At 67.3% G+C, this 16410-nt stretch overlaps 3 protein-coding genes across 3 annotated transcripts in view; all 3 read left to right on the plus strand.

Moving 5' to 3' along the window:
• The first annotated feature begins 3441 nt into the window (after positions 1 to 3441).
• Positions 3442 to 5577, plus strand: SYT8 (synaptotagmin 8). The gene is given in 10 exon segments (XM_045895213.1): positions 3442 to 3541; positions 3626 to 3774; positions 4219 to 4317; positions 4443 to 4593; positions 4664 to 4827; positions 4912 to 5017; positions 5110 to 5187; positions 5190 to 5242; positions 5342 to 5417; positions 5420 to 5577. Coding segments are annotated over 10 exon segments (1128 nt in total). The 5' UTR covers positions 3442 to 3447.
• Positions 5578 to 7782: 2205 nt separating this feature from the next.
• TNNI2 (troponin I2, fast skeletal type) lies at positions 7783 to 9475 on the plus strand. Its single transcript, XM_045892527.3, has 6 exons — positions 7783 to 7896; positions 8404 to 8445; positions 8543 to 8671; positions 8785 to 8874; positions 8981 to 9157; positions 9286 to 9475. The coding sequence occupies exons 3-6, from the start codon at positions 8549 to 8551 to the stop codon at positions 9379 to 9381; spliced, it is 486 nt and encodes a 161-aa protein (XP_045748483.3). The 5' UTR covers positions 7783 to 7896; positions 8404 to 8445; positions 8543 to 8548; the 3' UTR covers positions 9382 to 9475.
• A 5894-nt stretch (positions 9476 to 15369) lies between these two features.
• LSP1 (lymphocyte specific protein 1) overlaps positions 15370 to 16410 on the plus strand; it is a 44771-nt gene continuing 43730 nt past the window's right edge. Inside the window, exon 1 of the mRNA XM_045893001.3 lies at positions 15370 to 15463. Within this exon, the coding sequence (XP_045748957.1) occupies positions 15396 to 15463 (68 nt within the window). The 5' untranslated portion in view covers positions 15370 to 15395. The remainder of the gene's footprint in view (positions 15464 to 16410) is intronic.

The raw sequence follows: 16410 nt of genomic DNA on the forward strand, positions 1-16410 counted from the left end.
CACACACAGCATGGTCCTGGTTCCAGTGGCACCTGAAAGCTATGCTCCTCCAAACCCAGACGTCCTCGTGACTCAGGGCACCCCCCTTGGGTGTAGAACCTTCCCAAGTCCAGCCTGACCTCCCTCCCTCCTGCTGCCCCTCCCAATGTTCAGCCCAAATAGGCCGTCACCCCCTCTCACAAGGCCTCTGGGAGGATGAAGAGACCCCAGCGTCCCTGGAGGGACCCCTGAGGGTAGCCCCACGCCTGGACGCCTGGCGCCTGGGTCTCGGGAGGGACCCTCCTCCCAAGGGAGTTCCCTGGTTGCTGAGGGCCAGCAGTTCCGGCCCTGAGGTGGGGCTCCCCGAAGCCCTGCCTCTCACACCCGCTCCCCCACCAAGATTAGGGTCTCATTCCCTGGAGGCCAGGGCTCCCAGCGCGGTCCTCGCCTGCCCGGGGTAGAAAGGCCTGGAGGCCAGGCCAACCACAGACGTGCAGGCAGCAGGTGAGAACGTGCTATACCTGGGGGTTGCCACCCCCGACATTTGGGGAGCCTTGCTCTTCTCCAGGAGGGGGGCCCGCAGAAACTTGCTCCCATAGTACAAACAGTCAGACTGAAGAAGGAGGGGGTTGCTTGGCTTGGCTTTCAGGGGTGTTGGGCCCCAGGCTGACGTGGAGCCCCCTCGGCCTGGGAGAGCCGGGGCTCCTGACTAGATGAGGCAGGCTGGGTCCAGCACAGGCTGCCAGGCAGGTCAGGTTGGAGGGCGGGGAGTGATGGGAGGGCTTCCTGGAGGAGGTGGGGCTCATGCAGGCCTCGAAGGGGGAGGAGGATGGGGATGGGATGGAAGGACAGCTGGAGCCGGGCCAGTGGCAGCAAAGCCCGGTCTGTGCAGGGAGGTGGCCAGGAGGCCGGGCTGTCCCCGAGGAGCCACAGGGCTGCATCTGCACAGTGGCGGGAGGGGGTCCCACGACAGGTGTCTGGGACAGGGACCCCATAGGAAGGACGCCCGGCTGCTCCGTTCCTGGGAAACAGCCTTAGCGCTAGAGAGGGATGCCCCCCTGGGCCACGGAAGCCAGAGCAGAGGAGGATCCAGGAGGTGGTGCCGGGAAGGCAGCCCCGGAGGCAGCCCCAGGCCGGGGCTACCTGGCTGCCCCGGGTCCCCCTCCCCCGCGCTTCCCGAGCCGGATGTGGCTGGGTCCACTGGAGCCCACGGCGCCACCTGGTGGCTGCGTGTCTGCCTGAACCTTCACCACCATGGGGACCCGGAGGTCCTGAGGGACCCTGTGCCTCCCCTCCAGGCCTGGGGGTCCCGCAGCGCTGTGGCCCGCATCCCCAGTGTCCCGGGACCCTCCGGGGCCAGCCTCCAGACATGTCCTGTGGTCCCGGGGTCCACCTTCACTGGGATGGCCCGGGAATCCTGCCAGGCCTGCAGTCCCCAACCCCGAGAGTGCGTGCCTGCCCCGCCCCCGCCCCCGCCCGGGGACACGGGGAGAGGCACACACACGCAGTCCACACGCACACGTGCACACACACACACAGATGCTGTGCTGACCTCGCACCTGGAATTCTCAACCATAAGTCTCCAGTGAAGCGACTTTAGTTCCAGAAGACACATGGGCCCTGGCATTCCGGAAAGTCAGGCTTCACTCTCAGTTCCATGTGGGGGCTGGGGGCTCGGGATTTGGCCTCGGGCGTCCTGCTCCAGGGCCCTGCAGGACCCCCAGGAGCCCTCAGGCCATCCGCCGCCCCTCCCCGAGGCCCTCCACCAGCCACGTGGACTGCAGAGCAGACCTAGGGTGTCCTTCTGAGGACAGAGGGCGTGGAGGCCTGTGGGCTTCCCCGAGCACCCGCACCCCACGGCAGGGGATCACCCAAAGGGAGTCCAACCAGAATCAGCCCCGTAATTTGCAGGGCCCATGCAGAAAACGTGCAGCCTTTGGTGCCAAATGGTTAGAATTTCAAGACAGCAATGGGGGGCGTTAAACCAGGCCCGGGCCCTTCTCTCTGAGCGCTGTTTCCTCCTGCCTGCGGGGCGGGCCTTCTCGGTGCTGCAGCTCCCTGGCCGTCTGCCCCTCCCCCAGCTGTCAGCTTCCTATTTGTACAAGACCCTGCAGGGACAATGCACACACAGCCCCTTGAGGGTGGCACAGCCGGGCCTGGGAGTGGGACACCTGGGGCCTGGGCACTCTCTGAGCTAAAGCTCCCTCCACCGAATTCAGAAGGGTCAGGGGTTCTGGGAGCAGGGCGGCCTCCATCCAGCCCACTGGGGAGGGGGCATCAGTGCCGTGTGCATGGGTGTCATCTGTGGGATCGCGGTGGGGCTCCTTCCTGCCTCTCCCCATGTGGGGTGCAGAAGGGAGGGGATCCAGCCCTACTGCCCCCTTACTCCTGGAGGGAGTGTGGCCCAGGCCCCTGGGTGGAGGGGAGGCAGGCTCTTGTGGATGAAGAGGCAGAGCCCCTGGTTGGAGGAACCATGACCTTGGCTGCCAGTGCCCCCCAGGGGAGGGGAGGCCAGGAGGAGCTGAGCTGGGGGGGTTCCCGTGGGTCGGGGGTCCCAGCGTGCCCCGGCGTGGCATCCGGCCCCCCCGCTCCGAATCCCCGGTCCCTGCTGTGGGCGGGAGCAGCCCGCCCAGGCGGGCCAGGTGTACTCCCGGCCCGGGCCCCAGGCAGCTAGGCTGCGCCAGGCCCACCCTCCCTCCCACCAGCAAGAAGGGTGGCAGGTCGGCAGGTGGGCAGGTCCGGGCAGCGGCTGCTGAGTCAGTTTGCAAGGAATGTTCTGGCCGCTGTCAGCTTCACCCTGTCCCTGCCTGCCCCCACCTCACCTGCTCCCCGGGCGCTCCTGGCACGGCGCCCTTGCTGGGAACGTATCTTCAGCCCAGGCTTGCTTGGACAGGCTCCCCCCAGCAGCCGACCCCCACTCCTCTCCCTACGTGCCCCCATGACCCCAGCAGAGCCCTGGCCCCTCAGGGCCCCCGTCTCCACGCTCCCCGGTTACTCCCGGGCCGCCGCAACCCCCACGTGTGAACAGGGCTTCACCCATGTGACCGACAACCAGGGCGGGCCTGAGGTCAGGGCCAGGGACGAGTCGGGACCCGCAACAGCCCCCAGGTGGGGCCCAGGGCCCAGGGGAGAGAGGCCGGGAAGGAGGGGGCTTCCTGGAGGAGGAGGCTCTGTAATGAGGAGGCCTGGCCTGCTTGGCTGGGGGCTGGGGGCTGGGGGCTGGGGAGGTGGCCAGGAGGCTGGGCCTGTGGCAGGCAAGCCGGCACTTTGGCCAGAGCCCAGCGCCTCCCTCCCCTTGGCTCCACTCAGAGCCCTTGCCCCTGGCCACCCTGGGCTGCCTCCTTGCCCAGGCAGACCCTGGGCCCGCTGCTGCTGGGCAGATGGGGCAGTTGGCCGGGGGCCGGGGGGCCAGCCCCAGAGGTGAGCCGGCCACCCCGGCTGTCTGCTCCCAGCCAGCAGGGACAGGAGATGGGGCACCCCTGGGGCCCCCACAGCACCCCGGCCCCGGCGGGCACCACGGCTGTACCCGGGCTCATTCCAGACCTCATCGTCAGGCTCCCCTGTGAGTTGTGGGACCCCTGGGGCGGGGGGGGGGCAGCTGCTGTCCATGGAGGCATCTCAGCTGCATTTCTGCGTCCACCCCCAGGGCCCCGCTGGGTGCTCATTGCCCTCGCTGTGGCAGCTGGTGTCCTCACGGTCTCCTGCAACCTCTGTGCTGCCCACAGGAAGAGGCCCAGGGACAGGGAGGCTGTGGGCCTGGGTGGTCCTCAAGGGACCACCACCGGCACCTACCTGGTGAGGAGCATGCACCAGCGCTCCCCGGTGCCCAGCTCCGGGCTGGGCCGCCCCCGAGGGCAGCTCAAGGCCCAGGGTCGGGGCAAGCTCAGCCCCCAAGCTGGTCTGGTTGCCCAGGAGCAGAGGCAGGGAAGGCCCTCCCAGCAGGGGAGGTGAGGAGCGAAGGTGAGAGGGAGGCAGGAGAAAAGGGAGGCAGGTGGGACTAAGGCCTGGAGGCCCCAAGTGCCAGCCCCAGAGGTTGGTCCACGGGCTGCGGGGAGCCACAGGAGGTTCTTCAGGAAGGCAGTGGTACTCGAAATCAATTTAGGGGAGATCCAGCAGCTAAGCCCCGTCTCACAGAGCTGAGCTGAGGATGTGAGCCCTTGTGTGGCCTGGCCTGGGATGTGGCGCTGCCTCCTTGGGCGTCCCAGCAGCACCTGTCACCTATCCCTACCTACCCAACAGGTGCAACCGGACATGGATAACTTGGAGACTGCCCCGGGGGGCCCCCAGCACTGGGGGCGCCTGCAGCTCTCCCTGGAGTATGACTTTGGAAGGCGGGAGGTGCGGAGCCCCCTTTGCTGGTGCAGAGGGCCTGCGGGTTCAGGGAGGGGTTGGGTGCCGGGTGGGTGCTGGGTGCGGGGCTGACCAGGGAGGGCCCAGGGGGCTGAGCCACCCCTGACTCCCAGATCAAAGTGGGCCTCAAGCAGGCTACAGACCTGAGGGCCTGTGGTCCGGGCGGCACGGTGGACCCCTATGCCCGAGTCAGCCCGTCCAGCCAGGCAGGGCACCGCGGCACACTCTGCCCCACGTTCTAGGGGACCTGCTGCTTCCACATGCATCTGGGCTGGGTGGCCAGGGGGCCTGGGCCGCGTGGGGGTGCCCAGCTCACACCCTTGCTTGCAGGTACTGCAGGAAGAGCTGTCTCAGACCACCCTGCAGGTGTGGGTGCTGAGCTTCAGGCGCTTCTCTGCCCACGAGCCGCTGGGCAGTCTCAGCCTGCCACTGGGTGCCATCGACCTGCAGCACGTCCTGGAGTAGTGGTGCCAGCTGGGCCTGCCGGGCGCCACCGAGGTGAGGCCATGGACTGCCGCGCTCCAGCCTGGCCCTGCCCTGGGTGCCACACGGGAGACTGAGGCCCCGTCTCGCTGCCCACAGCCCGAGCGGTCTGGAGAGCTGTGTTTCTTGCTCCGGTACGTCCCCAGCTCGGGCCGGCTAACCGTGGTGGTGCTGGAGGCGCGAGGCCTGAGCCTGGGCCTGGCAGGTGAGAGCCGTACCTGCCCCTCTGCGTGGAGGGGGGAGCCCCGTGCTTGGCCCTCAGACCTGGCACACCTCTGATCCCTTTCGCCTGCCCAGACCCCTGCGTGAAGATCCAGCTCATGCTGAACCAGAGGAAGTGGAGGAAGAGAAAGACTTCGGCTCGCAAGGGCACAGCCTCCCCCACTTCAACGAGGCCTTCACCTTCCTCGTGCCCTTCAGTCAGATCCAGGTGGGCTGCCTGGAGGAAGCGGTGGGTGGGAGCACCCTTGGGGCCAAACCGACTGCTGTCTTTCTCTTTCCCCATGAGCTTCGGCCTGCCTCCGCCCAGAGCGTGGATCTGGTGCTGGCTGTCCGGGACCGGGGCCCACGGGTTCGGGCTGAGCTGCTCGGCGCCCGGGCCTCTGGGCAGCCTCTGGGCAGCCTCTGCAGCCGCGGGCAGACACGCTGGCCCACGCCCGGCGGCCTGTTGCCCAGTGGCACCACCTGCAGCCGGCCGGGGAGGTGGACCAGGCTCTGGCCCTGAAGCCCCGCCCGCACCTGCCCTTGCCTGGCCCACGGGACTGAGGTGTGGGTGCTGTCCAGGCTGCCCCGTGGGGCCGCTGTAATAAATCCCTCCTTTTGCTGGGGCCGTGTGTCTTTCCCGAGCCTGTGGGGACACGGGGTCAGGGACTCCTCCATCGCTGCTGCGGGGAGAGGACTCTCTCCAGGCTCGCTGGGCCCTGAGGCCTCTGGCCAGTGCCCGACCCCTCAGGGGGGTGAAGGGGTCCCCTTCAAGCCCGACGGGGATGGTAGGAAGACGTAAGCAGTCCTCCCTGTCAGTGGGGCTGCTGGGTCCGGGAGGAAGACTACAGCCGGCCCCATGGGGACACAAGGGGTAATTGGGAGGCATTTGGGGGGTAGTGACAGTGGAGGGAAAGGACCCCAACCCAAGGGGCCGCCTTAGCCCCCCCGCAGGGCCCCACACTTTCCAAGGGCTGTTGCTGCGGGGCTTCCTCTTCGAGACGGCAGGGGGCAGTAGATGTCTTAGGAAGCCTCCTTGGGCCTCCGGGGGCTCAGCCCTGGCCAGGAATGCAGCTCTAATCCCCACACATCTGGACGGCTTCAGCTCCCCTGACCCTCCCCACGGCCCTGAGGCCGGCAGGGCTGGGGCCACGCACCCCCAGCTCGGAGGATGCCAAGTCATGGTCCTCCGGATGTCTCTGCTGGGTGGGGGCCCGGGCGGGGGGTGCAGGCCCGGGCCAGGGTGAGAAGGGCAGCAGTGCCGGGCCTGCCCAGGCGGGCCCCAGGCCCCTTGGGTCAGGGAGAGGTTCCCAGGCGGGTGGTGCCGCCATCCTTGGGTTGAAGGACGTGTTCCGAGTGAGCCAGGAACCACCCCAGGGCAGGGCGTTCCGGCCCACTGCACGTCCAGGCACCCTCCCTCCTGTTCCCGGGAGGACAGGATCCCAGCGGGGGGAGGGCAGCCCCCACCCAGAGGGCCCCCGCCACTGCCGTGGGCCACATTTGGGGGTCCAGGCCTTGCCCCTGAGCTGGAGCCAGCTTGGAGGAAGGAAGGGACGCGGCCAGCTCATGCCCGGGGACGCCTGGCAAAGGCAGCAGTGAGCTGCAGGGGAGCTGCTCCACCCCAGGAAGCCGGCCCCCTGGGGAAGCAGAGGGGAAACTGAGGTGTGGACCCTGGCTTAGGACCGGAGTGATCCCTCAGCTGACCCTGAGCCTGTGCCCTGCGGTGGCCCAGCAAGGCCACCTACCGCTGACCAGAGGCTCCTTGCAAGAACAAGGGAGGCTTCTCGAACTTGTCACTGAACTCTAAATAGAGCAACCCAACCTCGGCACCCCCCCCCCCCCCGACACACCAAGACTTCTTGGACTGGACGACAGCACGCGGCTGGGCCGGGCCAGGCGGCCTGGGCAGGTGGGGAGGCCCCTGTGCCCCCATTGGTCTGAGGAGGGCTCCATGCCCTTTCTGAGCGGGGGCCCAGCCTGGGGGAGGCCATTTATACCCCTCCCCCTGGGCCCACCAGCCCAGCTTGCCGCCGCCGGCCTGACCTCGCTCCCGGCACTGCTGCCCAGACGCTAGGTGAGGCCAGCCCGGCCAGCTAGGCCGACGACAGGCACTTCTTGAGCTAGCTTGCAGGACGACGTCCCAGGGTGGGGGTCCTGGGGGTTGGGGGCCGCCTCCAGCAGCCTCTCTGGGGGGGCTTCCATGGAGCTGGGAGCCAGACGGAGATGCACTGGGATGCAGCTGGTGGGGCAGGGGTCGTGGACAGCCCCTTGATCACCGGGCCTCACTGCCGGGTGGGACACGAGGAGGAGATTTGACAGGTTGAGGGACCCCAGGCCAAAGTGGGGAGCAGTTTCTTGCATGCACTTGGGCCCAAAGCCGAAGGAACAGAACTAAAAATAGCTGGATGGCTCTGGTGGCCACCTGTGCTGGCCCGCCCCCCCCACCCCCCCCCCCCGGGACAGCTGCAGCAACCCAGGCCCCGCCCGGGACATTTCGGGAACACTTTCTCCTCTTCTCACCCTGGGAATCCCAAGACAGCGCCTCCAAGGAGGTCCGAGCTGGGGGCAGGGCGACAGGGGGCAGGGTTGGTCCGAGGGCTGCCCCCCCCACCTGTGGGTACGGGGGCCGTGGCCCTCATGCCCAGGCCTTTTCTCTTCCACAGGCTCTAAGCCCAGGACTTCAGGATGGGGGAGTAAGTTCAGCTCCAAGCCCAGGGCCCCTGCCGCCCCCACCCTCCCCCCACTGGGGTGGAGGTCTCTGCAGCTCCCCAGCCAGCTCTGGCCACCTCCCCCACCACCCCATCACACTGCCCCATCCATGTCCCTAACCTCTCTCTTCTCTCCCTGCTACCGCACCTGCCCCCTCCCTGGGACAGTGAGGAGGTGAGTACCTGCTTGGGGCTGGCGGGGCATGAAATACAGAAGGGATGGTTCCCCTTACTTGGGATAGGTCCGAGGTCAGAGCTCAAGGGAAGCTGCCCAGCCCTCCCCTGTGAAGGTGCCCCACCCCACCTCCCAGACACTGACGAAACAGAGGACGTGGCCTCCGTGCCTCACGGGGCAGGGGAAGTGGGGCTGTGGCTAGGTCACCAGAATCGCTTCTTCTTTTGACCGCTCCCCCCACCTCCTGGGCCCTGCCGGGATCCCCCGCCCCTCCCACTGCCCCTAGGCACGGCCCCTCTCCACCCACTCCCAGCCTTTGGACCTCACCTGCCACCTGGACACAGGTGTCCTGGGCCCGGGGCCCCCCAGCAGGGCCTCCGGAGCCCCCAGGTCCAGCTGCCCCCCCAGGCAGGGCTCACCGACCCAGGTGGGCAAGCGTGGAGGGATGTGGGGGTGCTGGGGACCCGGATGGGCCCTGACTCTGCTTCTTCCCCCCATACCCTGCAGAAACGCAACAGGGCCATCACGGCCCGGAGACAGCACCTGAAGGTAGGTGCTGCCCCCCGAGAGGGCCACCCTGGGGTGTGCGCAGGCGGGGGCCCCACGGCCCCTCACTGGCCTGCCCCCTGCCCCCCGTCCCCCGCAGAGCGTCATGCTCCAGATCGCCGCCACGGAGCTGGAGAAGGAGGAGAGTCGCCGTGAGTCGGAGAAGCAGAACTACCTGTCTGAGCATTGCCCCCCACTGCACCTGCCCGGCTCCATGTCTGAAGTGCAGGTACCCTCCCCGAGCAGCGCTCCAGCCTGCTGCCTCAGTTTCCCCATTGGTCAAGAAGGGGGTTAGGGCAGGTGGACCACTGCCCAAGCCCCCCACCTGCTGCTCCCCCCCAGGAGCTCTGCAAGCAACTGCACGCCAAGATCGACGCGGCAGAGGAGGAGAAGTATGATATGGAAGTGAGGGTCCAGAAGAGCACCAAGGAGGTGAGCGGGCGAGGGGCGGGGCCGGGCGCACGGTGAGGGGCACTCCGAGCCGGCGGGGGGGCCTGGCCACCGCTGGCCCCCACCAGCCCTCGCCCCCACCTCACAGCTGGAGGACATGAACCAGAAGCTGTTCGACCTGAGAGGCAAGTTCAAGAGGCCCCCGCTGAGAAGGGTGCGCATGTCGGCCGATGCCATGCTCAAGGCGCTGCTGGGCTCCAAGCACAAGGTGTGCATGGACCTCCGGGCCAACCTGAAGCAGGTCAAGAAGGAGGACACCGAGAAGGTAGGTCGCGGTCCCCTCCACCCGCAGCGCGGCCCGGCACCACCGCCCAGCGCCCGCCCCGGCGGGGCGAAACCGAGGCCACGGGGGTCTGCAGCCCCTTCCTGAGCTCCATACCAACCCCTCCCCAGGAGCGGGACCTGCGCGACGTGGGCGACTGGCGGAAGAACATCGAGGAGAAGTCTGGCATGGAGGGCAGGAAGAAGATGTTCGAGACCGAGTCCTAGGCCGCCCGCCACCCCCACGCCCGGCCTGGTGCCCCCCGCAGAGTGAGGGAGGACACGGCTCGTCTCAGTGGTCAATAAAGGATTCCAATCCCCATGATTGGTCCGGTCTGGTCTGGTCCTGCCCAGCCTCACTGCCCACAGACTGCCACTGGGCGCCCAGCAAACTGCTGCGTGCCGGGGAAACCCGGGCCGAGGGGCCGCGGGCAGCTGCACGCAGGCTTCTGGGACTTCAGGCGCTGCTGGGGGCGGGGTGCCTGCACCTGGGGCTGGGCAGCGCGGTCAGCCCCCTGCTGTCCCCCAGGGCTTGGCCTGGACACGCCCGACCCAGCAGGCCTGCAGGTCGTGGCCCGAGTCCTGTCTGAGCCATAGTTCTGGACCACGGCATGGTCATCCTAAGGGGACCTGCTAGGCCCAGAGACCCTGTCCATGCGGCATGGTTCCAGGCCGGGGGTCATGCAGGCGTGCCCTCCCCAGGCAATGTGGGCAGCCCCCATTCCTCCTGCAGGGGGCACACGGGCACAGTCCAGGATCAGACAGCTCCCAGGGTGGCTTGTGCCCACGGAGCAGGGACACACAGAGCTGGAGTCCACGCTCCTGTCTGCCCCACAGCAGGCCCAGGGGGAGGGCTTGCTTTGCCTCTGCTCCTCCCCAGGGCCGTGGCCCTCCTCATACATCAAGGGACGATGTCCCAGACAGGCCCTGATGAGGACCGTCACAGCAAGGTCACGGCTGTCCCACCTCCTCTGTGGGGAATGACACGGTGACCCGCCAAGGTCCCTCTGCTCAGATCTTCGGAGGGGTGCCCAGGGAGGCCAGGCTGCCCGCCGTGCCCTTGCCCTCTGGACGTGCCAGCAGCTGGACACGGGAAGGGTATGCCCTCAGCCGTGGGTCACCTCGAGGGACCACGTCAGCCTGCCCTGTGGCCTTGCCTGAGTTCTGCTCCCGGGCCCCACTGCCGCCCAGGGATCTGGGTCCGTCCCTCCAGGCGCTCCCTGAAGGCCCTCCTTGGAGAGCCTGAAACTTGGGGCCCAGCCTAGGCAACCCCTGGGCCCTGCGCCTGTAGGCAGGGTAGAGAGGACCCAGGGGTGTTCCGGGCTGAGGCGCATCCCATGCAGAGCGGAGTGTGGGGATTCAAGGAGCAGGCTTTGGCGGCTGGATAGAGATAGAAGCAGTGCCCCACCACGGACCCGACAGAGTGGGGAGCCGGGCAGCCGTCCAGGGTCTGTGCCCACCGGGAGAGGAGGCAGGGACACTGGGGACCTGGCTCCCACAGCTCAGCTCACTGGGTTTAGGAAGACTCACTGCGTGGTGAAATGAGTTTTTTTTTAAAGTCAAGGAAATGTCAAATACAAAATTCTGGGTAGCGATCCCCCAGGGCGGGGGTCCGAGCAGGGACAGATGGAGTGGAAGCACCTTGATCCATGTAGGTTTGGGGGATGTTGTAAGTCTTGGACTGGAGCGGATCTGTGGGTGTTTGCTATACTCTAATGACCACGTGAGTGAGGGAGGGAGGGAGCAGAGGACGCGACAAACCAGACCAGACCAACGAGCAGAAATGGAGACCAGCTCCGCTCTGGCCTCCGCACCTCTCTCCCGCCCGCCCGGCCATCCAGGTACCCCGGGCAGAAGGGCCTGCAGACACAGCCTCGGCGGGATTTCTGCCAAGCGTGTGGTCCAGCACCTAGCACGTGGGTGGGGACGGCTCTGCGTTCTAGAAAGATCTCTGCAGGGTGGAGAACAGGGGCTGGAGTGGGACAGGGCGTAGGAACCACGGCCACCTCCTGGGAGGGACAGCAGTGGCGGATGGGGACATGTATAAGAGGCGGAGTCCCCCCGATTTGGTGGACAAGGCAGGTGGGACGCCCAGGCCCTTGTTGAGGGGGACCAGGCTGGGAGCTGTTCTCCAGGGAGGGGGCTCAGAGCAGGTGAGGGGCTGGCTCTCAGCTGTGGGTTTGCTGGATGCAGGGGTCTGGGCTGGAGATGGGGGTCTGGGCGCCCTCAGAAGTGAGTGCCGGGTGATGCCCCAACGACGGGCAGGCAGGGGAGGAGGGGAGGAGAATGCTGGTCCAGGAAGCCCCAGCCACACGCAGCCCAGGAAGGACCCCCAAAGGGAGGAGGAGGGCAGCAAAGGTGCAGGGACGCAGCCTGCGCCGTGGGTGATGCTGGAGGTCAGGGTAGACACGCAGCCCCAGGAAGCCCCGGGGGGACCTCAGCTGGGCTGTGGCCGGGAAGGGTGAGGGGCCTGGAATCAAAGTGCTGGAGGTCAAGGACAAGAGGGTGTGGGTGGGCGAGGTTGGTGTGTGTGCAGGTGGGTGGGGTGCACCTGCCTGGGGCAGGCTCGTGCCCACAGCCCTTTCCCTGTGTCCAGCCATGAGGCCGGGAGGCGAGCAGCGCCCCAGCGCCCAGGCCTTGGTCCCCGACTGCATCCTGCACAGAGGGGCTCGTGGAGGAGGGGCTGAGCGCTGAGCTGGGCGAGCAGTGACATAAGTGAGGGACCAGGCGACAAGGACGCTGCGAGGCAGGTGCAACGGAAGTGGGGTTTCGTGCCGAACGGGCTGCCGGCCCTGGACGCTAGCACGTGGTGATGCTCCCTGCAGCCATGGTGGCTTGAGTTCAGGCCTCCGTGGGCCTCGTGCCCCCGTGCTCTGCCAGGTCAGGTTCCGACCCAGCCGTTGTCCTTCTCTGGCCTGACCTGTTCTGTATGTTGACCACTTCCCTGCTCTTGACCCCTCCTCTCACTCTGTCCACCCTCTGGTCTTGTCACCCAATGTCACTGAGTGTGTGGTCCTGACACCTCCTTCCCTGGGGAACCCGCCCCACCCGGGCCTTAGAGGCCACCTTGCCCATGGACCCTGCTGCCCCTGGACAGTGGCCTTGGTGTCCCCCCGACAGTGTGAGTCAGTAACCCCCCAGCTCCTTCTGTGCCGCCCGCCCCGCAGAGACCTCCTCCCGGCCTGGCTCTCAGGGCCTCGCGCTCCTCGGCTCGGCACGTGCACTGTCAGAAGCCCGCCTGGCGCCCCCCGGCTGCCAGCAGAGCTGGTTCCGGCCTGGCCTGGGGTCAGCTTGCGGCTTCACTTGACCACTCACTGTGTCACCGGACCCGTCACCGGCCTCGGAGGGTTTGGAGGCCCGAGGACGGACGACACGAGACCTCTACCCTCTCGACACCACCCTCTTGCGCTTTGAACGAAGCCAAGGGGACAAACGGTGGAGTGTCTGTGTCTCGGGCAGACTCAGCTCCTCAGTGGAGGGTCCCCGGATGCCTCTCACCGCGTCCAGCCTGTCGGTGCAGGCTGAGTGCAGATGAGGGACCAGGAGGCGCTTCCTGCGAAGGGAGGCGTGGGAGGCCCAGCGGCCAGGGCTGGATGGCCCGGGGTTCTGGGGGGCGCTGCTGAGCAGGGGGCAGACCTATGCTGACCTCCACGGCCTCTGTGAAGTGAGGGTGACAAGGAGGGAGGCCCAGGTGCCCCTGCAGGGGGGGGACGGCAGTGTCTGAGCCCCTCCCTCCCAGGTACCTCACCAGGTGGCACCCCACGTACCCCCAGGCCCCACAGAGCGTCCTTGGGCATCGTGGCCCCACCTGGCGCCCCCAGAGAAGTGGACTGCCTCCTGCCCTTTGGCCCCAGCAGGTGTTGGGGAGACTGGGGGCGGGCAGCTGTCAGAGCCCCATGGCCAGAGCAGCGTAGACAGCAGAAATGCATCGTCCCTCCCGGTCCTGGAGGCTGGAAGGCCCAGCTCCAGGTGTGGGCAGGTGGGTCCCTTCTGAGGCTGGGAGGGAGAGTCCATTTTGGGTCCGTCCCCTGCTGCTGGTGGTTTCCTGGCCTCTTTGAAGTTCCCTGGCTTTTGGCCCCACCCCTTCCCCACCGGCCTTCGCCTCCATCCTCACATGGCCTCTCCCTGCGAGCAAGTCTGACTCGAGTTTCCCCTTTTCATAAGGACACAGTCATAACAGATGAGGGGCCCACCCTAATGACCTCACCTGCAAGAACACTATTCCCAAATCAGGTTCCGTTCTGAGATCCTGGCAGTCAGGACTTCCCCCTAGGAATTTGGAGGGGGACACAGTTTAACCCCCACCAGGAGGGATCGGGCTGCCTCTGGGCCTTTGGGGCTGGGGGTAGGCAGAGGGGGAGGGCAGCACAGTCCGGAGGGCGCTGGGGTCTGGGGAACACAGGTGCCAAGTTCTGAGAGGAGATTAAACAGGTGGGCTGGGCAGGTCAGGCCAGGCCTTGGAGGACAGAGCCGGCCTCGTGGGCCTGGAAGGGGCCTGCACTTGGTTTCAAGCACCACTGTTTCCCTTTGGAAATTCCTCATAGCTTTTGACTCAGAGGCCCCGCATTTTCACTTTACTCCCGGGCCCCTGGCGTCAGGGCGCAGGCCTAGCCCTCAGGCAGCGAACGGCAGGGTAGGGAAGCCCTGTGTCGGGGGGCGCCCCGCCTCCATCTGCCCTCACCCATCCTGGCAATACCCCTACTGTTAACAGCCGGGATGCTGGGATCAACCTCACCACAAGCCAGAGGGAAGGACCCCAGGGGTGGGTTGACCCGGGGTCGCAGCCACGGACGAGGTGCTGGGATGGTCTGTGTCCCTGGGCATGCTGGGGTCCAGCCCCCACTCGGGTGGACATCCAGCCATAGCATCCTTGTCCGTGGTTGGACAGCGAGTGACCCCTGGAGACCACAGAGGGGACAGGAGAGGCCTCAGGCTGAGGGGTCCCTGGGGGCCCTGTGGGCTCCCCCGTGCAGCCCCTGGGCCTGGCCTCAGTCCAGCCCCGCCCCATAATCCCCGGGGCGGGACCCTTTCCTATGTCTCCAAGTGGGAAGGCTTCTTGGGTGTGTGTGGCGGGTGGGGGCTTGCGGCCCCCCCATCGGCTTGTCCCTTGGCAGGCCCCACCTGCTGGCTGAACACTCTGGGGGCCCTGTCGCCCGCCCCCACCTCACTCTGCCTTGGGGTCCTCTGCAGGTCACGTCCAGCAGGATTTCTAGGCCCATGGCTGACCTGGGTGTGGCAAGATGGCCCGGCGCTCCCTCCTTTCCTTCTTGGGGCCCGGGATCAGCCCAGCTTGCCAGGGAAGTCTCTGACGCCTTCATGGCCAATTCTGGGTTCTGGCCCTCACAGCCCCCTGACACCCCTCACTGACTTCTGAGCCCCTGGTCTGGTGACTCCCAGCAGTCAAGGACCGTGAAAGGTGGACGTGGCCTCAGTCCATCCTCTTGTCCTGCCAGTGCCTCCCGGGGGAGCCCCTGAGCCCCCTGCCTCCAGACCCCAGTGACGCTGACTGGGCGTGGTCAGCTCCAAGCTCCCTGAGTATGGGGGTGAGGGGGCCGGGGGGAGGGCAGCTCAGAGAGCAGGGAGCCCAACAGTTCAGGAAAGTAAAGGAGGCACAGAGAAGATATGGGGGCGTGCAGCACGGGGCATTTCCTGCAGGGCCCCAGCTGTCAGTCGTCTGAAGAGCTCAGACAGGTCGGCGGGGCTCGGAGCAGGGCCTTGAGGACCACCCGGTCCCTCATCTGCACTTAGCCTACACCGATGGGGTGAGATGGCCCAAGGCCCAAGGCTCAGAGACAGGTGCATCCGTGCTCCACTCTGCAAGCTCCAGGAGAGCTCCATCCAGAGAGGCCAAGGTGCTTCACCTGGAGGCCCGGGGTGCTCATGGAGAGCCAGCCAAGCACAAAGAGACGTCGAGGCCCGGCCTGCAGGGGATCCTCAAGGAGCGTGGGGGGCTGCCGGGCAGGTGTGTGCACCCCCCGCCGCCTTCCCAGGGCCCCTCTCTGTCACCCCTGCCCTTGCAACTTGCCTAACACTTCCTGGTTTTTTCTCTCCTCTTGCATCAACTGATTAAAAAACAGCACCCCAGCCCCAGCCCCAGCCCCAATGTACTTCAAACCTCAACCTGCAGCCGGAAGCGGGAAGTGAAACCCGGCTGGGGGTGGGGGCTCTGGGGCCCGCCGCCTGAGGAAGCACCCAGAACCACAGCACATACGCACGGCCCGAGTCGTCCTGGCGCCAGCCCAATGGCGGAGGCTCCCAGCCACCCCAGCTCCGAGGAGCAGGAAGAGCTGTTGGCGGAGAAGGATGCCGGGTAGGGGTCTGTTCTGAGCGCATTTACACGGGGGGCGGGGGCGCTTCACCTGGTGGTGGACGGTGCCGTGGGGGCCTCAGGGCAGCACAGGGGCGGCAGGGTGCTCTCCTGGGACCCCGTCTCTCCCCACGCTGAGTGGACGCCTCTGCAGCGGGCTTTGCGGGGAGAGGCCAGCTCTGCCCACCAGTCCGTGGGACACCTGGGCACCTGATGCAGGGACTCGGACACGGCCCGGACAGCCTGGGAGTGGACGGGCCATGGTGGGTCGGCGCGGGCCAGAGCTCCGAGGGCAGGAGGTGGGGGTGGGGGTGGCGGCGGGGAGGGGCCTGGGCCAGGAGGACTGGACGAGAGGGGCTGCTTGGCCCCGGACCTCCGAAGCCTGTGCGTGAGGCCAGGCCGGGCCCCCGCCCCCGGGCTGCCCCGCTGCCTCGCGGTGACGGAGGAGGCCGAGGATGCCGGCCGGTGCCTGTTCTGGGGCTGGAGATGGAACATGAGGGGGCATGGGCAGCGGCTGTGCGCTGGCAAAGAGCTACCCGCACCACTGTGGCCAGAGCCAGGCGGAGAGCCTGCGGAGCCGCCGGGTGGCAGCCCGCACGGGGGCAGAGAAGGGCTGCCGGTGGGCCGGCGTCGGGGCTGAGCCAGGCCGTGGGGGTCTGACGGCTCCGGGGCACAGAGGAGAGTCGGGGCTCGGGGCCGGTGGGGCTTCGAGGGGCAGACCCGTGTTCAGACAGGCCGGGGACGGGAGCCAGTGGAGGATAGAGGCCCCCCGCGCAGGAGGAGGACCGTGGCTGGGGGCTGCTGCCTGGGGAGCGGAAGGCAAGGAGCAGGTGCCCCAGGCCGGAGGGAGAGGCGGGACACACACCGACCGCAAGCAAGGAGAGGAGAGTGCTGTGGGCCGCGGTCACCTGCCACAGGGCAGAGCAGCTGCCGGTGGGGCCGGGGGGGCC

This window comes from Mirounga angustirostris, unplaced genomic scaffold, assembly GCF_029215605.1.
Source record: "Mirounga angustirostris isolate CCGP_5_RB_7025 unplaced genomic scaffold, mMirAng1.0.hap1 SCAF_13, whole genome shotgun sequence".
Classification (NCBI taxonomy): Eukaryota; Metazoa; Chordata; class Mammalia; order Carnivora; family Phocidae; genus Mirounga; species Mirounga angustirostris.